Below are 22,792 nucleotides of genomic sequence, written 5' to 3' on the forward strand. Positions count from 1 at the left end.
CTCTATTTTGCTGAGCCACTGGCTTCTTTAAGACCCTTGTACCAAGCAGGCAGGTTTTATACTACTGGTATAAATGACCGCCCTCTTTTCTAAGGGACTCTTGATATGACTAAGAATGGGATTTGACAATCCACAAACTTGAATATGCTACAAGAAAGCTGATGAAGAAAGTAAACTATGAAATAAAATGTGATGATTTCCTTACCTTTTGGATGCTGTGATTCATCTTCACTGTCTGAACTGTCATTACTTACAAGGTGCTTTAGCCTAATATTTTCTGTTGAAAGAAACAAAAAATTACTTGAAACTGCTACAACTTAATTGTCAAAATAGCTAAGAAGTTAAAAAAAAAAAATAAGGCATAAAACTGGTACTTTTCCTAACAGGAAATACAGCTAAGAGATTTCATCTGTTGTGGACATCTCTATAGTCAGAATCTGATCACAACATATTGGCTTTAGTTTGCAATTTTTGCAAAGCTCCTGCACTGAGAAGATTAGCCAAAAGGCTGAGAAAGCAAAAGGAAAATGTAAAGCAGTACACACCACCCGCTACTTCATCATGTATCTGATACATTCCATTCACCTTAAATAAAATTTATAGTTTTTATTGTCTCAATAACTCCTAGCAAAGTTGAAAGACAACAGGAGTTCTGTTAATTCAATACTAATTTTTGAAAAAGAAGAACACAGCCTCATTCATACATATATGAACCCATTAAAATAGTGGGGAAAAAACAAAAGCCAAGATGGCTATTAAAGTGTTACTCAAGTACGTCTGAAAAATAAAGGCCAGTGCAGTTACAAAGGCAGAAGAGACAACTGTTTTTACCTCATAACAGGAAGTGGGAGAAATAAAAACAGAAATGAAGGAACTCCTCTGGCAAAAACATGTATTTTGTTAGAGTTAAAGCTTTGTTTCTAAAATATCCACAAAGTCATTACTAACTGTTCACTACTATCTTGAGAATTATTTCAATGTCAAAAATGAGTACGGAAAAAGAAACGCATTCCACTCCCAAGTCAGACCTGTACTGGAGGTTAATTCATGTGAAAATGAATTATGGACTGACAACATTATTTTTGCTAAACTCTCGTTTATACCACATATAAAGTAATTAACCAAGTTTAAAATTATGGAAGGAAATCTTTCTTGAAATACAGTCAATTTTCTATGTTTTATGAGCAGCCTCATCTTGGAAGCTCATATTCTACAGAAACTGGAGATGTAAGCTGAGGTCCAGTGCTGAAACTGTATCAGAGAGACCTCTGGAAAATAAAACACTTTTGTTCCCTAGTATAATGTATGATAGGAATCATCTCTATAATCCGAATTTGGAACCAGTTGAAATAAACTGAATTGGAATGAACTTGATCGTATGATCAAGTAATTATTTTTCCCAAGGAAAAGTGAAAGTAAATAATCATCTACTTTTTCTCATAGAAGGCTAATGTAGATGTTGGTCTCTGTTGGGCTCACAAGGGGAACGGAGGGGCAGGCACTGAGCTCTGCTCTCTGGGGACAGCAACATGACCCAAGGGAACGGCACAGAGCTGGGACAGGGGAGGGTCAGGCTGGGTGTTAGGAAAAGGTTCTGCACCCAGAGGTGGTCGGGCACTGGAACAGGCTCCCCAGGGCAGTGATCACGGCACCTAGCCTGCTGGAGTTCGAAGACCATTTGGACAATGCTCTCACACACAGGGTCTGATTTTTGGGTGTTCCTGTGTGGAGCCAGGAGTTGGACTCGGTGATCCTTGTGAGTCCCCTCCAACTCAGGATATTTTATGATTCTATTCTATGATGGCACACACATCATTTAGTCTGTAATTTCTATCATATGCAGTATCAAAGCAATGGCAAGTTTAACTGTAGTTTTTGCTCAAGGATAAAATCTAATTTCTTACAACCATACCAGGTTGAAAGAGAAGATTGAAGAGAGATTCACTGTAATATCAAGTGTAAAAAAATACAGCTTTGTTAACTCCTGTAATGAACAGCATATACAAATGACCACCATTACTGTTTTTTTCTGAAGAGGATTATGCCCTCTTAGACTTACATACAAGACTATAAGAATACCTACAGAAAGAAAAGAGCTCCTGTCATCATGTATTTTTCCTTAAATACTTTTTAATACTCAGTAGGTCTTCTCAAACACTACCCAAAAATATCAACAGTAGACAAGCACACACAAATGCCTACCATGTACAAATTCTTAAGCAATAACATGAAAAACAGGTAAAAATAAACACTGGTGACCCCAAAAGGAAGGTAACAAGAAGAAATGCAGTTTTTGGACATCAAATAATCTCTTTAAAGTAAACCCCATGAAAAATTGATTATTTATTGCTTCTACATATGAATAATACCTGATGTGTGCAACTGTGTCTCTTCTATGTCCACTGGCATTTTGCCATTCACTTTGGTGGTACCAAGATTTTACTGGGACATTTGCAGCTCTGGCAATACATTGTGGTTCTGCTCAAATCAGTATTTTCACATCTTATCCCATTTTAGTGCATACTTTTTTAATTTTATGTGAAATGAATACAGAGACTTCAGCCAGGGATGGGAGATAAAATTCTGTCTGTCAGAATCTTAAAAAGCATAACATAGACCCTTCCACTCTCAAATTCATTGACAAAGATCCTCCATTAGTAGGCGTTAACATTCACGAGGTGTACTAGAAACATGAACCTGGAGGGACAGGTTTCATTTTCGTCCATAAATAATACAGTATCAAAAAACTGAAAAACATCTATTAGGAGAGAGATATAGCTGAGGGGCTTAGGGATTTGTTTTTTAATCACCTCAATCTGCACTCTCTCCCCACACTTTTAGAAAAATCTGGCTGTCTAGTACAATTTATTTTTTGTTTTAAAGACATTTCCCTGTAATACCCTCTGAATAGGAAAACCGTATAAAAAAAACTGTTCCATTATCAACAACATTCTCAAATAAAGCATAATAAAGTATATCCCAAGCAAATTGCAACTCTTTTCTTACAGTTATTTTGCCATTTGAGCATTAGCAGTGGAACCGAAATCACTGAATTAGTAAGCAAAGGATCACATACCAACAGCTTACTTGTGGCTAGAAAGGAATAATCTAACAATCCAGAGACTATAAAATTTCTTTTTACTCAATTAACTCCTAGAATAGCACAGTACAGTGTTTAGCAATTTAAAAGTAACTATTTGTCATCTTTTAATCTCCAAAAACTAGCAAAACAACATAAGAAAGGGTGTTGGAATCCTACCTCAATGAAAATATTAGGTGGATATATTCATGTGATGTTCAGTACCTCTGATACTGATCAGAAGCAAAAGTGAAAGAAAGAAAATTACTAATCCTCTTTCCCTGACCTCACTAGCACCTACCAATGCCAGTAGTTAAACTTCTCTGCATTACACATTCTCAAAATGACTACCTGCACAGTGCCATCGTTCCGCAGAGAATTCACTGAATCTTGTTAGCAATTGTTTCGCTTAGTAGTAGTATTTACTAAAATTACCTAATTCTTCTTCCATGGTGGGACCTTTATTTTGAGAATTGGAGACACCGAGCACTCTGTTAAATAATATAGAAAATGCACTGCCCCAGACACCTGAAAAGGAAAAGTAAACGATGAGTGGAGGCTGGTAGAAGGAAAAACAAAACAAAAAAAAAGGAAAAAAAAAAAAAGAAACCACCATGTACTGCACTATTTAAGTAGTTGCTTTCATTCTGACCAGACCTCTGATTTTAGAACAAACTCAGGTTTACCAGAAACCAAAACCTCAAAATTCCAACCCATGTCTCTGAAATCTTTCAAATGTTCAGCAAATTAATGACTATACTTCTGGTTTTACACTTTCTGTGAATGCATTTAAAACCACTACTACTCAATGCTACTGAAATTAGTTTTAAGTTTCCTTCTGTCTCATACTCACCCATTAAGAAATGCAAAGGATTTTCATTGTACTTCTTCACCACTGTCCCCATAAAAAATTTGCTTCCAAACAAATCAGGAGACATAAAAGTGCCATACTTTGCCATACCAATCTCATATGGACTGAATTCCACCCAGTCTACAAAATAAGAAATAAAAAGTTTGTTTAGTTAGCAATCTCAATCTGAATAGAAATAGAGGATGAGTATACCTGAATGAATAAGACCCTGTCCAAGGAATGTAACTGACAGTAAATTAAATGCTAAACAACCAACAGTAATGACTTTTACATCGTGCAAAGTCAAAACTTTTATTTCAAATGAAGAACAGCCTCACGCCACAGTGAAGAAGGAATTCTCATTCTCTTTTATCACAACAAAATTTGGTGGAAAAATAGGAGGTTGGAAAAACAGATGTAAAAAAGTAGCCATCAAGAATGAGAAAAAACAAAATGACATCTGTTTTTCATCTCATGCTTCCATGCGATTCCCCTTCACATGAAGTGCCAACATGGGTCTAAGTTCAAAGTTTTCTTTTCACTGGGATCCTACCAAATATATCATCCAAATATGCAGATTAAAACAACAAAGGCAGCAGAAAAATTATTTGAAATCACAAGAAAGATTGTTATGTTGTGAAGGATTACAGAAGAGGAGACATTTGGATTCCACCAAAAATAGTTTCCAACAAGAAAATGCAAAGCTAAAAGACAGTTGAAGAAATTATTAGTACCAAATTATGCCAACGTATGTACATGCCAGCTTATGGAATAAAGAATTCAGTACAAATATGAAACAAAATGTTCTAATGTCATTTCTGATTTAATCGAAAAAACTTCAGAAGCAATTTCCATTCTACAGTGTATGTCTTTTTTGAAAATGGATTTTTAGTTGACTTTGAAATATTTTCTTTGGTACCAGTGGAGTTGCTAATATCTGAGAACTCACTTCAAAAAGGGAGCAAAAAGGAACAAAAAATATTGTACGTTTTCATTATTTCATTCAATCGTCTATCTTAACTTCCACATTTTTAATAGTCATCAATTTGACTTCTTCTATAACTAAATTAGAAGAAAAATTCTGAAGCAGAAAGTCAAAAGAAAGAGCTTTAAAAATCCCCCCAGGTCATAGGATGCCATCCACTCATCCAGGTATTCAGTGTTTCCATTGAAATGTTAACCAGAACGTTAACCACTTGTACTGAAAAGGAAAGATTTAATTATGACTGTTGTGAGTTTCACTGGTGGGGCAACACTTATCTACATTGTCAGATACAACATTCTATTTTCCGTATCAACCACCCACAAATAAATTTTCACTGTTATTGGAACAGAGGGAAATTCCTTTGGAGACCAGTCCAGGAATTTAAAGCTATTTCCCTTTGAGTACCATCAACAGCAGTTGGAAGATACATATTTCAGAACCATGTTGATAATGAAACTATTTAGAATTAGAATTAATTTTATCTGTGATAGTCCACCTTTTTTTTTTCACTAAAGATAATTATTTCTCAAATCATATACTCCACTCAGGAAATAAGACGTCTGTCTTAAAATTAAAGGACTTTAGCTTCTGCCATTCCTGAAGCTCCTTGAGATAGCGGCCATTCAAACGAGCAGGACTTGAATGTTCCAAGAGACAAGCCTCTCCCCGAAGGTCAGAAAGTGAGAGTGGAACCCTATACAAAGAGAAATACTTGGTGTTTCAGAGAATTTCTGTCTCAGTTAATCAGGTTAGTTCCTTGCCAGTGGCTTGAGCCAAAATGTACTGAAGTCAAAAGTCTCAGTCGTGCTCACTGATTGCACTTTGGATGTGGTCCTCATGTAAGAGCATAACTACATTCCTACGTACCAGCCTTCAGCTGGCTCTCAGAAGGGAAGACAAAGGTAATAATTTCCCAACAATACACAACTAGCAGCCTCAGGATAGGGCACATAAATGCACAGACAGCACTCAAACACACACACGCTCACAGAAATGGTGGTAGCTACCGTAAGTTTACTACAAGTAGTTTCAAGAGCAAAACCCTAAAATCCAAATTTCAACTGGTCTGGCATTACAGCAGCAGGAGAAGTGGCAAATGAGGCTGTTAGAGGGATGGAAGCATGCAATACCAAAGCCAAACGTTAAATTACACTCCCCTCTTTAACACTGGATATCAGTATCTCCTTATCATTAAAGAAGCTATCTTAATAATAATAATAAATTAAAAAAAATAAAAAATAAAAAACTCCCTCTTAACTAAATCATTGTAATTATGTTCAGTTATAATGATTACTGCAGTTCTGGGTATGGCCGGTGCCACCAGGGTCAGGAATACTATGAGTTGGGAAAACATGCAGAGCCTGGGGCATGAAAACTATTAGTAGCTGCATGAAATCTTGTACCATCACTCCTCAAAGGAATGTTACCTGATATAATTAATGCATTTCAACTTGGAACTACATGAAAGATCTCACCTATGACTATAATCTAGTAAATAAGAAAGTGTAAATATTTTTATTCAAAACCTACTACATACTTCATACCAGAAGTAGCTGTTCAGTTCTAAAAGGAGTAAAGAAGCTTAAACAGAAACAATCAAGATCTAGCATTCTATATGATAATAAATGTGATGGTCTCAAAAAGGGAAAACAAGATCCATTGACAGAGGCAATGCCTTTTTTGTAAGCTTGAGAATGATAAGGCTCGAGAAATTTGACCAGCCTTCAGGTAGTTCTGGACTTGTTTAGAGGCCATTTCCAACCTTACTGATTCTATGATTCTATGATTCTATGATTATTACCTAAATATCATTTTGTTTTTTAGAAAGAGCAAATAAGGAACCCAAATAAAATTCCTCAGAAAACAGAAGGTCATCTGTAGTGGGTTTATGTGGCGGGGTTTTGGTAGCAGGGGGACTATAGGGGTGGCTTCTGCGAGAAGAATCTAGAAGCTGCCCCATGTTAGATAAGGGCCCTGCTGCTGGCCAGAGCCTAGCCAATAAGCAAGGTTCTTTGCGCCACTGTGAGAGTATATTTAAGACAGGTAAAAAAAAAGCATTGAACACAGAAGCTGGGAGAGAGAGAAGAGTGAGAAACAGCCTTGCAGGCACCAAGGTCAGTGAAGAAGGAGGAGGAGAGGTGCTCCAAGCACCGGAGCAGAAGTCCCGTGTGGTCTGTGGTGAGGACCATGGTGAAGCAGGCTGTCCCCCTGCAGCCCATGGAGTACCACGGTGGAGCAGGGTTCCATGCTGCAGGCCATGGAGGAGACCATGGTGGAGCAAGTGGACCTGCACTGACAGAGGCTGCGGCCTGTGGAGGTCCGCTGCTGGAGCAGATTCCGGGCCGGACCTGTAGCCTGTGGAGAGGAGCAGTTTGCTCCTGAGGGATGGACCCCGTGGTACAGACCCGTATCTGGAGCAGTTCTTGAAGATCTGCTGCCTGTGGGAAGCCCACACAGGATCAGTTTGGGAAGGACGACATCCCATGCGGGGGACCCCACATGGAGCAGGGCCAGAGAGTGACTGAGAAGGTGCAGCGGAGACAAAGCATCAGGGACTGACGACAGCCCCCATTCCCCCATTCCCCTGTGCCGCTTGGGGGGAGGAGGTGGAAGAGGGTGGATGAGGGGAAGACATTTTTGATTTCTTTCCTTTGTTTCTCACTTCTCTAGCTTGTTAGTAATAGGCAATAAATCTTACTATCTCCCTACTCTGAGTCTGTTTTGCCCGTGACGATAATTGTTCAGCGATCTCCCCATCCTTATCTCAACCCTTGAGCTCTTTGTGTCATATTTTCTCCCTCTTCCCCTTTTAGGAGGGGTAGTGAGACAGCGGCCGTGGTGGAACTCGGCCGCCCACCCGAGTAAAACCACCACATCATCAAAAACCAAAACAGTTACACATATGTTCAAATGAAAAGCTTTCTGATTTCTAAGAAGAAAAGCAGACATTCTCCTATGAAAACTGTAAATTAATTTACAACTTCATTTTCTATTATGAACAAATTTTTGACAGCAACTTTTCCACATACTCTTTTTCAGAAATCTGGATATTACATGATTTCTAAACCTTGGGCAAGCCACTTGGTGCTTCCCTTCTCAGTCATGTACAACTACATAGGCATATATATTCCTGTGTTTGTACAGCACCTAGCAAAACTGGACCCTTTCTCAAGTGAGGCTACTGGATGGCACTAAAAACTGTGAAATAAATGAAAGCAAAAGCCTCTTTTATGTTACCAACAGTACTTTACGCTGTGCAAGAAGTAAAAAGGAGTTCATTTCTAATTTCACTCTTCTTATAAAAAGGAATAATCCTACTTGTCTGAAAACGTTTCCCTTTTACTGTTTGATATATTAATGTTCAGCAGCTTTCTGCTGTTGGAGAAACACCAGCTTTTTATCTTGACTCTTGTTATTTGCTTAGCTACTTTGTGTATAAGCAACATTCTTTTCAGTTCTTAGGAAATCTTTTTTCTTTTTTTGTAGAAGATAGAGAACAAAACCTGGCCACCACTTATCATTCCACAGAAACCTAAAACAGTGGTAGGATTCATTTCCAGGGACAAAAAAATAAAAAAAAATAAAAAAAAAATTAAAAAAATGCATTTGACCTAAAATACACTCATTTTGTATTTCCATTTTACTTGGTAATACAGACAGGTAAAGATGCATCTTAAAAGCCAAGAAAAGGCTCAGTTCCAGGATATGCCATGAGGAATATGCCTATTCAATACCTGTTCTCTAAAGCCTGTAACTCTGATAGACAGGTGCCCACGTACTGCACCAACCAAATAAGTATCCACATAAGGATGTGTTTGCTTACTCCTGAGTAACTCCTTCTTATCAGATTCTGCTGTCAGATTCCCAAAAGCCACTGAGCACATGTCCATTTTCCACATGTCCATTTCCCCATCATATTCTAAAACCATCAGAACTGTCCTTATGATGTGTTGCTTTGTTATATACTTTGGCATCACAACTTTCTATTCTTGTTTTAAATTAAATCTCCCTGTAGTTGGTTTGCAACAGTGTGAATTTTGTTAAGCCCCAAGGAATGTTTAAAATCATGCCAAATTCTTTCCTAATCCTTGCCATGACAATAATAATTTCAAAGTGTACCCAAATTGCATGATGGAATTCTCAGAAGTTTTTCAAAAACAGCCACGCACATCTCTCTCCTTTTCTCAAATGACTCCACACAGATTGAAAACATACCTGCAAACATAAGCTCTGAGACATCTGGTTTGACATGGAGACATGTAAAGAGTGGGAGAGCACACTGTGCTTTATTGATTTTTTCCTTCATGTTACTCAGAGTGGTGTCCATTCTCTGCATGAAAAGAAAGAAGTTACGTCCAAAAGGATCCTATAACAGCCTGCTGATATTTCAGAGACTACTTTTTTTCCCAGAGTTCTCAAATACAGGACAAATTCGTTTACTTCCAAGAAAAACAGACCAGAAGAATTTGTAAAAGGAAGCAATTTGCTAGAATGTCTTTTATCTGCACAATTCAGGAGGAAAGGAGTAGGCAAAGAGTTGATAGGAAGGTCCATTGCATCATTATATAATGCATTATAGAATCCAAGGTAACATGACCACAAACAAAACTGTATTGTTGGACAATGCAAGTTCTTCCCCTTCGTTACTGTAAAGAAAAAAAAAAACTAGGAAAAACCTTCTCTTATTCAGAACTGTCATTAATGATCATATAATGTTTTCCAATCTGTGCAGTTTCTGAGAAGTCACAAAAGACTGTCACTAGGAAGAGCAAACAGACCATTAAGAGGCTTACATTTGCCAAGCAAAGGCCTGCATCTTCCTCAAAAAATATTCTGGTGTCCACAACCAAAAACAGACTGAAAATAATTACAGCATAATAGTACTAGGAAACGTTATCTGTGAATAACCAAGAGCTTTATATCCATTTTTCACCAAGTGTGTCAGGTTCAGATTTAAGCTAAATATCTGTGCATTTGTTTAACTCCTTAATAAACAGGAACTTCTAACCAACCTCACAGGATCATCAACACCCCTTCATTGTCAGAAACTCACCTTATATACCACAGTTACTAAAAGCTGTGTTGCCTATTTTTCAGTATTTTAGCGTTTAAAAACTAACTGTAATGTATACTTATGAAATATGTAAGTGTATATATAAAGCAAGTCTGCGAATCTATTAACATATTGCAATCTTACCATAAGATCAAATCTAAATTCTGCTTACCTGACTCACTTGAACTTGAAGACTATGTGCTTGATTCAGTCAAATAGGATTTGTCAATAATAAAATACAACAGTATGAAGTGCTGCTGCTATTGTCTTATTTCTCAGAAAAAATAATACTAGAGATGTGGATCTGGGCTTTCCCCTTGTAAGTAATATTTCATTAAGCAAATGCTGCTTTTCTTATAGCAAAATGTGCATAAAGAGGTTGCAATATTTTGTAAACTTTTATTGAAATTGCTTGAGCTGTAATTTTCACGGATGATATATAATGCTAAAAGGATGCTGCGAATCTCCAGCAGTTGAGTTCATTTCCATTGCACATGAATGCATGATGTTTTCCTAGCTCTTAAAGAAATGAGTACCATTCAGAAACACATCCCAGAGCAAGAAGGCATTTTATGAGTTTATTATCTAGTATCCACTCAACTATAACTTTAAATATTCAAAAAAACAAACAAAAAACAAAAAAAACAGCAACAGACTTATTACACAATAGTTTCACAACTCTAATAATCATAAAAATGCACTTACATTATGGATAAGTGTTTCACCTATTAGCATTCCGAAGATATCTGTGAATGTGACAGGCTGTCCTGAGCTTTTTTTATTCCACAGTGCTTCAATGTAGCGTTTGACTTTCTGAGGAGTGAGCAGCAGAAGTGGGTTGTGACTCACAGAGTTCATCAATTCTTGATTAATCTCCTTTGGTCCTTTTTCTGGAAAATCCGGATGTGAATACAAAGTTGACATGTACCTGCAATGGAAATAGGCTCTGTAAGTGCCAAACCCTGTGGTTTTTTTTAGGTGCCCAAACCATACAACAAGCCCACAAATAATTTGATACAATTACTGATTAAATCAGATTTTTTACTCACTGTTTACACAATAAATTGTCATCTTTTTTTTTTCAAGACATAGAAAGCTAAATAATTTGTTCTAAATGGAAACATACAAACACATATTCTTCAGACACTTAGATAACATTTATGATGTAAAAGATGAAAGTGTTAATCATTTACCTGTTTAAGCGATAATGGACAGAATTGTTGAAGGCTGAAAAATCAGACTTTCAAGTTGTCACAGTGTACCTAAGTTTGGAGGACTGGAGATTCTATAAGCATCCATAGATAGTTCATTCACTCCAAGATGTACCCCTTTTTGTTGCTCTTCAGTGCATAATCATTATTCAAAAATTACTAAAATATACTAGTGTATTAGCGTATTTTCCAGGATCTAGGTGTTTTCATAATAGGATGAAGCATTATGACGACAACATTTGCAGGGATTTGAGTCCAAGGATTCGGAAGAGGCCTATCAGGCAAATCTCAATTTTGTCATTGAGTAACTCTGGAAACTAAAGTTTTGTTTACTCAAAACAAAGTTTAGACACACATGTAGACAACTGTGGTTTTCACTTTATTGGTTTAGGTAACAGGACGGTTGAAGGCTCTAGACAGGCTTTCCTAATCTACTAGAGGCTCCTTTCACTATTATTTATTCCATTAGCTGGCTCAGGTATACATGCCATACTGCAAGCATAATTCTGCGTAGCAGTTTCACACACACTGTGTAAGTTTGGCTCTGAGATCACTGCCCTGCAATTTACTTGACAGCATGATGAACCCTGTCACATGTATGATGTAAGGACTTGATTCATTAAGCCCTTGCACAGTCGCTAAAGCTTAGCATGCACGTCAGCTCGTGGGTGGAACAAACACAGTAGCAAGCTTCCATCTAAGCAGAGAAAGGAAAATGCAGGATGAAGAATTCAGTACAAGGTTGAAGCAAGATGACAGAAACAATCAGGGAGGTAAATGCATTGCTCCGAGGTTCGGCATGCATCTGAGTGAACAAGCAAAAACCTGCCTCTCCCTCCAGGAAAGGGATACTCCACCCTTCAGAAAAAAAGTAACAGAATAAGAGAGTATTATTCCCAACTAACAGACTGCATGGAAGAAAAGAAAGGAAAAAGGAAAGGAAGAAGGGGAAGGGTGGAAAGGGAAAAGGGAAAGGGAAAGGGGAAGGGAAGGGGAAGGGCAGGAAAAGGCAGGAAAGGAAAGGGCAGGAAAGGAGAAAGGAAAGGAAAAGGAAAAGGAAAAGGAAAAGGAAAAGGAAAAGGAAAAGGAAAATAGAGAAGAAAAAATAGAAGAAAAAAGAAAAGAAAGAAAAGAAAAGAAAAGAAAAGAAAAGAAAAGAAAAGAAAAGAAAAGAAAAGAAAAGAAAAGAAAAGAAAAGAAAAGAAAAGAAAAGAAAAGAAAAGAAAAGAAAAGAAAAGAAAAGAAAAGAAAAAAGAAAAGAAAAGAAAAGAAAAGAAAAGAAAAGAAAAGAAAAGAAAAGAAAAGAAAAGAAAAGAAAAGAAAAGAAAAGAAAAGAAAAGAAAAGAAAAGAAAAAGAAAAAGAAAAAGAAAAAGCATGCCAAAGTGTCAATTTATTTATTCATCAAGCAAGGAAAGTCTGAATAGGTGGCATCCCTAAGACAGTAGAAGTGAATTTGTTTAAATACAACTGTTTCCAGCATATGTTTCTGACTGAATCATTTCAGATAATCTTGCTATTTTAATAAATATTCTACAGGTTTACATTGGGTCAACTTTGTATTCACACCTGAGTTTTCTAGAAAAAGGACCAGATGCCCAGCTGAGACCTTTCCAGGACATGGACTATATATCCAACCCTAGAAAGGCAACGAAAAGTTTTCACGTAGCATCGCACAACTCAATTGCTCCTCATCCAGTCAAATGAAACCTTCAACTTTTGAGGAAAATTTGAAACAGTACATCCAGATGGCTTAATAGCCAGTGATAAATCTGCCTCCCCAACCATTAGTGACAGAAAACGCAACAAAGGCAAGTTTGGGATGCCAACCTCTTGTAGTTAAATCTGAATCACAAGCTGTTATTTTAGTCCATAGCTTGTTCTGTCATTTCTAAAGCTTCCAGCATTCTGAAAACTTCCTATCTAGTATGGGAGCAGGGAGCAAGCTTCACCCAAAAGTGGAAAGTAATTAAAATAACAAAGAATAGAACGGATCATTATCTATTTCAATTAACAAGTTTAAGAGTATTTCCTTAGAACATGTAACCAAAATTCATGTACTTGCTTGAAGTTACACCAAGGGACAAAGCTCATGCCAGGCAGATCCCCCGCTCATTGATATTTTGCTATTCCAACAAAAGTCTCAAAGAAATGAGACATTCATATAAGTCCTATGATTGATTTAGACTGGGAGGAAGGAACCTTGAGGTCTCTAGTCCAACCTCCTGCTCAATGCAGAACCAACCAAAAACTCAGATTGGGTTGCTCAGGGCTTTGTTCAGTCAAGTTCTGCTTTCACATCAAGTATTCACTGAGTCAGACAGAGAGGATGACATCTTACCCAGCCCAGTCAAGTAAGGATGGAGCAATCCATTCCAGTCCTTGACCACTCTCACTGCAAAGCATTTTTCCTAATAAATAATCAAATCTCTCTTGACATAACTTATGGCCATTACCCCTTGTGTCCTTTATCTGTACACCTCCAAGAGTTTTCTTTACAGCTACTCATTAGGTAGATGAAGACAGCAGTCAAGATATGCCCCCACCACTACCTCTGCCTTCTCTTCTCAAGGCTAAACAAATCCATGCACCTCAGTTTTGCATGTGGTTCAGTCTCCTAAATCACTAGGTGGTCCTTTGATGGAGTTAATTCAGTTTGTCAGAACCTTTCTTGTACTAGGTGTACTAGACCGGATTCAGGTCCAGCTCCAGTATTTCAACTGGTACATACAGAAAGAACTAGTTATGATAAAATTCTTTTTTGTGACATTTGGGTAATTCCTTACAAAGTTCAAAATTTTCTTAATATGCAAAATACCCTACTGCAATCTGATCAATCGACAATAAAAACAAGTTTTAAAGTTAGACAAAAAAATCTGTAATTTTCACTTAATGAAAAAATGTAGTGCTAAGGAGGCCAAACAGTTAAGAAATTTGGCTTGATTTTGCCAAATGCCTTTGGCTGATGAAAAATGCTCAGCTTTTAAAAATGTAACATCATGTCATTTAAGAAATGTGAAAACAAATAGTTTCAGCATTTGTAATAAGGGTAATTTGCAACAATTTTTATAAAAGCCAACAAGACAAAAGGCTGTGGATTCATAACACTGGGCAGGGAGAAGAGCAACCCTCTTATTCAGAAGGCAAACGTAACACAGGTTCAAATTAGTCTGCTGCCTACAAAGCCCTGAGCCTGTAACACCCAGAGAGTGCCTTTCACAGTGACATCACTCTGATTTTCTCCTGTTGATGTTGTTCCTGTTAATGACAGGATGAAGTATTCATTGAGTCAGACAGAAGGACATCATAACTACCTGATTAGGGCATTCTCAAGTTAAGACATCTTGGAAGATCTTCTCTCCCATCTGATTGATAAATTGTTTTAAAAAGCCACAGTACTTTGTAAATGAAACAGTGACAATAGGAGTGATACAAGGCAAATCACATCACATATCGGCATGGCCATCAGCATTCTTCCCTTCAAGCTGGAATACATCTGCTCAAATTTCCTTATGCTAAGAAATGATCCCTGAGCACTACTTGGACATTCCCAGTAAATCTACTATGAAGTTTATCTACTACTGAGTCTAAAATGGAACAAAAGATCTTTCAATGATTTTGAGAATCTTTGAGAAGTACCCCAAAAGGATATAATCCACTTGGAATTGAATGAGTCATCATTCAGTCTAATTGATTTTTTCTTTCATTTAATAAGAAAAAGAAAACCAAACAAAAAATATTTTGGGTTTATATCAATAGCTTGATTTTTTTGGTTCACCTATCAAGATGAAAAACTCAGTTACACGGTTCTACTATGCACAGCATTGACCACTGATACAGAAACGTGGGTGTATATGTGTAGCATCTCTTTCCATCTATTCCTGCTACCAAAGCTCCTAGGAAGACCACCTGGAGACTGAGCTGTCCTCTTCCATCCTTCCAGGCATTCCAGAACACCTCCACTAGCAGATCTGCTCCACTGCCGTGCTGTGCAGTAAGACAGCTGGCTCCCTAAGTAATTTAGCTGTTGATAGTGTGTACATAACATTTGCTGTGAATCACAACCTTAGAAAAAAGTTAATTCTCATGAAAATTTGTTCTTGAACTTCTTGAAGAAATACTGAAAGAAAAACAAAAGAAAAAATCCTTACCACGTGGATCCAGAGAGGCCAGCAATGTAAGTTGCACAGTCTAAAACTCCTGATTCATAAAGTGCTTTCATAACTCCAGCAAACCCTACCATGGCACGAAATCCACCTCCTGAACCCAATACTGCTATCACTGGTACCTGCATAGATGAGAAGAACACAGTATCAACACTTCACTTCTGATAAAGACTTAAAGTAGCAAATAAATGTTACTCATCAGTCACTGGCTAAGCATACCATCCTTGTGCAACTAATAAGGTCACAACTGAGTGATCCTCACAGCAGAGATGAAACCTACAATTTTCCTAACCTGTGCACAGACACAGGTTAGCCAAACATAAAGTATTCTGCACTGTCTTTGTGTCACATGTGTAAGAGAATGCCAAACAACATTAATCAAGCACTTTCAGATACAACATTTAAATAGCCTACATAGAATGGAACAGTTCCATACATGCACCCATGAGGTTTACTGTTCTCCTTTGGCATTGGGGCCCAAGGAGTAACGTTCAGTACCTGTATATCACTAACTCAGTCCCTTTTGCTTCACAAAGAGCTGACAGCAGCGACAGGCAAGCATAACCAGGATTTGAGCAGCAGCACAAGAGGCTCTGCCAAGGTGGATATCTCATGGAGGGGCTGAGCAGACTTCCTTCCAGCTTCCTATTTATGTCGCAACCAGGGGCGGGCCACCAGTAACCAGGAGGTGCCAACAAAAGGCATGTAACAGCACCTCAGTGCTCATCCATGTGGGCACAAGTGATATAGGGGAAACCCTGAGCAGATGAGAGGTGCTTTGCCCCCTCTTGTAGCAGAAATGTGGGGCACAGGGAGCCACAGCTGTGGCCTGTGGAGTTGATCTTTCCCATTTGGAAGAGGAATGGTTCAGGCAGATGTTATCATGCCTAGGCAACATCAGCAGGAGACTCTTGTAGTCTTGCTCATGAAGCCTTGCTTGATGATGAGGATGGTCCATTCAGAAAATAACCATCAACTTAACCAAAAGAGTGAGGAATATCCTCCTGAACAGACTCTCTAATTAAATGACGAAGACTTCAGACTAACTAGTCATCAACAGAGAACTACACGAGCAAAGGGTGCAAATATTGCAAACGCAGGAGGTATGCATGGGAGAAAGCTAGTGGGGAGACTTGCATATTCCCTCTCAGGAGGGACAGGGCTCAGAGGCTCACCTCACAAAGTCTCTGTATTAACGTATAGAGACTGGACATGAAACAAGAAAAGCTGGAAGCTCATGTGCATTCACAGTCACAGGATGACACAGCCAGTGACGAAGACCTGGTGGGACAACAGGCACACCTGATGCACTGCCATGGACGTGTGGAGACTGCTGAGGAGGGATAGGCAGGGAAGATGGTGGGCTGTGCTCTACAAGAAGGCAGCTCCTTGACTGCACAGAACATTGGGATGAAATCAGACACATCTTTTGGGAGTTTGTGTGTCAAGATGAAAGAAAGTTGTGGCAGTCTGATTCACATTGCCTAACCAATTGGATGAGGTAGGTAAGGCTTTCCCTAAAAGAACAGCAGAAGTCTCCTGATCTGGCTGTCGTCCTCATAGGGCGGTTTAATCCCCTGCTTGAAGGGCAGCACTGTGCAAGCCGTCAAAGAAGTTTGTGACAATGACCTAAGCACATGCTGGAGGGGCTGACTAGTGGTAGTGCTGCGCCTCACTGCTGCTCACAGACAGCAAAGAACCAGGGGACAAATGTGGCCACTGGGAGCTGCCTGGGTTGCCAGTCCTCATGAGGTGACGGAATTCAGGATCAGACCAAGGCTGGGACGATCAACATCAGAGCTGGGACTCTGCAATATTCTAAACTCTGGATTATCCTGGGACTCGCTAGACGGAATCCTCCCAATTTTCTCTGTTGACTGTAAATTGAGTGCTGATAATGCAGTCCTTTCAGAGACAACTGGGACTAGCCGACCTCCAGAGCTTCCTTCCAAACACTATTTCTATAATTCTGTTGAATCATATTTTTCATTTACTACATGCTGACAGGGGACAATATTATCACTGTGCAGAATCCTTCATTTTAGGTTCCTTACAGGCACAGAAGGGTAGTGCTTCAGTTTTTCAATTCTTCAGGTCAAGCAGTAAAACATATAGAGAGGGTGAAAGTCAAATACTGACTCTCCTTTGCATCCTGTCTACTGAAAAAATGTACAGAATTTCCAGTTCAATTTATAAGCACAGATTTGCAGCATTGCTTCAGACTTCAAAATACAACCAATATGTCTACAAATTAGCTGTAAACCAAGTCATGTCTCGGCAACAGTAAGCTGTTGCCCCCACAATATTCTGGTACTTAGAACACCAATTGCTGAATATCTTTAGAAGAAGAATTTATTTGAAGACATCTCCACTTGTAGCGAGACTTCTTGATAAAAATATACTTGATTTTTTTTTTGAATGTTTGTCCTGATTATCCCTAATCCAGGAAATAAACAAAGTAGAGAAGATATTAAATGCAGTTATTTAATAATTTCTTAATCACAAAACCACAGAAATTTTTAAAGCAATCTAAACACCAGCTTTAATCCAAATGATATCTAAGTGACAGAGCCAAAGACAGTAAGAGTTACTAATAAGAAACAGAAGAGAGACTAATAGTATTTTGGTTAGGAGTTTAAACCCACATTTGATAACAAAAAAAATGGATATTACTAAATACCATGAAGACAGTCTCAAATTTAAAACAATCTTGCAAAAACTATCGGTGAGAGAAGGAGAACTTATGTGCATCCTTACATCTATTTAACTGCTAAGAGCAAACTGAGCAAGAGCAGATTCAGTTACAAGGGATACCATATTGAAAACATATCTACAGGAGTTTTATGTTATACTTCTTTCCTTCTTCTGGAAATAAGACAGAAAAAAAGAAAAGCCCGCTTGCTACCAGCATGAAGAGTTTTAGACTAAGCAAGAGTCCCACCTGGCTTTCAGAAACCATGAAGAATTTTCCACTGTTCAATGGTGATAAGACAACAACCTCTTAGTTGTTACTAAGCGTAAAAAAATTGCACACTTGTGCAGAAAGCCTGTATCTGATCAAACCAGTAATCAGTCAAAAATTTCACTGAAACTCAACTTAAGCTGCCAATGGATGGGATTAGTTATAAGAAAAGGAACCACGTGACTACTGATTTTTCTTCTATAGACTCCATACTTTAAGCAGTGAAATTCCCCTGTGGACCAAAAATGTATAGCCCCTTGGAAATGACCAAATAAGGTGAAACATTTCCTGAGGCTTCTGTTCTGCAAAAATTACTTACTCTTGATGCAGTAAGATTGTTTGATTATCTTCTTTGTAAGTGTTAAGGTTTAGTAATAGAAACCACAGGTATTTATTGGCATCAGCATTCATCATGCATATCCAGAGATAGCTATCTATCCAAAAATGACAAAACAAAGGTAAAGATTTAGGACATGCCTGTTTTGTTAAGCCAACACCCCAATAACGGAGCAGTTGCTTTGAACAGAAGAGCCGTATTACTAATCAGAAATTTAATAATGTACGTTAGGCTTTGAAAGCTCTTTACAAACACTACCTAATTAATCTACACAGACAAATCCTAACAGGATGAAGAGGGTGGTTTGCAGGTGCAAGCCTGGAAAAAGTATGCATGAACACTTCCAAAGCACCACTATTCAACTAATCTATTCATCAGTAATGTGGCATGAGCACAAGGGAAAATGTGAGTTTCCTTCAGAATGCAGAGAAGTCTGTAAGGAGGATCAACAAAGAATATCAAGAAGAGTCACTAGCATCCTGGCTGCAAATGCTTCCTGTATACTTAACACACAGAATCAGAGATTCCTACACTGGGGGAGGATGGATATACAGAGAGGTATGTGTATATATAGGGATCTCTCAATTTCCACTTGGTATCAAAGCAAAGGATGAAGAGTTGAAATCACTACTTTATTTCCAGAAATGCAGTTCAATGAAAGAGCTCTAGAGTAGAGGGCAGTAGCTGAAGCAAGCTTCCCACAATAAATAAACCTCTTAAATACTGAAAAAAAATAACTGGAGAGAAGCATCTGCTGCACATTCGCATTCATTTATTTTAGCCAATCTAATCCTAGTTGACATAGAACATAAGCAAGGTGATGATGGTAAGAGTCCTTTCCTGCTATGAAGAGGAAAGCAAAGAGCATCTTTGCTACTACCAAATAGGTACCTTTATTAAAGCAGCTTTTCAGCTGCAATTCAGATTCCAGCAGGTTTAAGTGCAAGAAATGGTGAAATCTGAAATTACATACTCCCATCTTACATGTTTTGCTCTAGGATAAGTAAGGGAGAGGCAGGGTAGAAGTAGCTGCAGGCAGAGAACAAAGGGAAAAGAAGCAAGAAACCATCTCACCATCGAGAAAGAATGGAGAAAGGAGATTGAGGCATGCATATGCCTCCATGTATACAGGCTGTGGCTAATGCACTCCAGTCATCTGAGGGACTCTGAAGCTGAAATCCTTTGTAAAAGCTGTGTAGAGGTACTAATTCCATTCAAGCAGATTAGTAAACATAGATTCACAAGTGACACACAAGAGAAGTCATGCAGGAAGCCAACAGCAAAATTGTGAGTTCAGTTCAAGAGTCCTGGTGACAAAAGCCTACCGCTCTAATCCCTGGCCATACAGCCACGCTTATTTCTATATGGTGGCATCCTTTCCTAAACAACCAAAGGGCCAGGCCAGCATGGCTTTCTTTTTCCTACTGTTGGTTTGCACAGCACCCAAGCTAGTTTTGAACAAACCAGCTTAGATATCATCCAAAAAAGCTCCGCTGAACAGGACTTAACAACCTTGATGAAGCATTTCATTAATGCACTTGTATTGCTTCTAAGAACCAAGCAGCATCGTAACACGGAGAAAGGCTCAGTGCAAAACATTTCCACTTCGACCCTTGGGCACCTCATTTCACCAAGTGCTGACTGTTTAATCTCTTTAACTGGATGTGAAAATGAAAAGCATGTGGGAAACAAGATCTCAGAAAAGCAAGCTCTGAAAAAGACCATCTCAGTCACACTTTTCAGTAACCCGGCAAAAAAAAGCTGAAATACATTAAATCCTGTTTTGGGAATTAATGGTGCAGACGTTTTCGTCCAACTGCCCTGGAAATACAGCGCACAAAATCTGGACAAAAATGCCTGTGGTGTAAAAATATTTGCTATGGGGGACACATATATTATTAAAAATTGTTCTGCAAATCCAGTCTGAGAGAATTATATGCCTTCTCTAATTGATTTTTGTATTTTTAGAAAATTGTTTAAAGCAACAAAAATTATCAAATGAAGTAATAACACAGGTACGAGAAATCTCACCCTTTGTGTTTTCAGAATGTGCTTCAACATTAAGCAAGGAGATTTGGAAGTACACACTTATCTACCATCCAGGGATGTATAATTATTTCACAGGTATTAAAATCTCACAGCATCCCTGCAAGGCACACATGCTGCTATTCACAGATGAAGAAACTTACATGAACTCTGAGTAAGTGACTTGTTTAAGATCAAACAATGACTCATAGGCAGCTAAGAATACTTATGTCTCCTGATGCCATGTTAAGACTTCAAACATCCTATAAATCCTCCTGCTATCTCACATCTCTAGCAATAAAAATAAAAATGACAGGCTATAAGGACAAAACTGTATTTTAATTTGAACAAAAAGGATTTTTCATCACTAGAAGCACCGAAAATATTTGACAAGTCAGCTTAGAAATACACACTTGGCATATGAAAAAGGGGAGGATCACATTACCTCAGTCCTTCTAGGGCTGATAAGCCTACAAAAAGAGATTACTGCCTGGTCTTGGAAGATGCAACTAAACTGATGAACTTTGAGACCGCAAGGGATACCAAGGGAAGATGATGATAAAAAAAATATGAAAGCTTACCTAGCTTTTGCAATAATGAGATTTATTGATGCGTATATACAACCTGCATAGAACTGACACTTCAGGTGCTAAACATCACTCCAGTCCTACCTGGATCTTGGCAGAACATCTTTGCATCTTTTCTGAGAAAGATATGTCTGCTGAAGAAGATCAGACCAATGTCATCCAGAAATATCTATTCAGATAAGATTTGCATGCATCAACAATAAAATAACTGCACTGATTTTTTTTATTTACAAAAACAACCTTCAAAATGTTTGTACATAATGTGCGTGATATATATCTCTACAAATAAAATATCCACAATATTCTCAAATTCTTTCATCTTCCTCAGAAAAACCACTCAAGCACATTTTATTAAGCAAGAAAAAGTTCGAAAGTGCTTGTCAATAACATCTTTATTACCTACTGAAAACTTAATAGAAATTTAGAAGACAATTCTTCTATGTTGGTTCCAGTTGCTGCAAAAGACTATCACATTCTGTTCATACTAAAACGCACAGAAAGAACCACTGTCTTAAAGCCAAATTAATTCACTGATTCTGTTAACTACTTGACCCACCCCGAACAGTCATCCTGTCCCAATTCTGGAAGCAAAACACTAGGCAGGGAACAAACAGGGAGGAAAGAGGAGGATGGAAAAGCTAGAACAATAAAAGTAACTGGACCTGTACCAAGTGTATCCTTCATTAACTCGAAATAAAGCATTGTTGTACAAAATCACTGAAAGGGTAAGCAGGGTTCAGCACACTTCCTCACTTTAATGTGACCCAAACTGTCATCAGTCTATCTAGCTCTACTGGGTTGACATTCTAAAGTACAGAGCACTTGTGAGTTGATGAAAGCTGCAGCTTCCGATACCCTCTAAGAATTACGCTCCATAATCCTAATCCTATAAAACAGGCTAAGGAATAAGAGAGGAAGGAAAGAAAATCAATTCTCAACTGACTCTGACATCAAAACAGCTCTTTTCCTGCCTGATCCTTTAGACATGAAGGCCATACAGCCAAGGCGACCTTAAGAGCACAAGCTGAAGATCAAGCATGCAAGGGCAGATTCCACCGTTGTGTGCATGCCCAGAGCCACCGCACGCTCCTTGTGCAGCAGATATTGCACGTGCCCTTCAGGCATTTTTTCAGATGACGATCTCGGCTCAGAACCAAGACCTTAACAAAGCATAGAATTCAGCATCAGAGTAGACTAAAACACATGGATACATCTCCTTCCGTGGAGAATTCTAACCCCAGCATAGCCTTCAAAGAATTAAAACAAACAAGATTAAAAGTTACTTCAGTTTGTTTAAGGTGCCAGTGCAGATGAAGAGCTGTGGTTTCTATCCGATGATGGCATTTATGCAGTCCTGTCCTCTTGCATATAATGGACATACCTTATTTAAGTGCAGCTTCAATTTGGCACATGATTTTGTCTCCTTGAACTTTTATCTAAAAATTTAGGGCAGGAGAAAAATCATTCCCCACCCTAAACGTAGTATGTGCACAGAGGGAAAAGAAATTGTTCTGCTTTTCTTCTCTCTCTTTACATTGA

The 22,792-nt window shown here is 38.3% G+C and overlaps 1 protein-coding gene across 8 annotated transcripts in view; it reads right to left on the reverse strand.

Annotated features, from left to right (window-relative positions):
• PLA2G4A (phospholipase A2 group IVA) overlaps positions 1–22,792 on the reverse strand; it is a 117,473-nt gene that overhangs the window by 14,651 nt on the left and 80,030 nt on the right. For all 8 annotated transcript variants that reach the window (XM_040564744.1, XM_040564746.1, XM_040564742.1 and 5 more), the window contains 6 exons: positions 15,328–15,464; positions 10,673–10,895; positions 9,130–9,244; positions 3,933–4,070; positions 3,515–3,607; positions 206–277 (listed from right to left, as the gene is read on the reverse strand). In XM_040564744.1, the coding sequence (XP_040420678.1) occupies positions 206–277; positions 3,515–3,607; positions 3,933–4,070; positions 9,130–9,244; positions 10,673–10,895; positions 15,328–15,464 (778 nt within the window). The remainder of the gene's footprint in view (positions 1–205; positions 278–3,514; positions 3,608–3,932; positions 4,071–9,129; positions 9,245–10,672; positions 10,896–15,327; positions 15,465–22,792) is intronic.

Source organism: Cygnus olor, chromosome 8 (genome assembly GCF_009769625.2).
Source record: "Cygnus olor isolate bCygOlo1 chromosome 8, bCygOlo1.pri.v2, whole genome shotgun sequence".
NCBI classification, from domain to species: Eukaryota; Metazoa; Chordata; class Aves; order Anseriformes; family Anatidae; genus Cygnus; species Cygnus olor.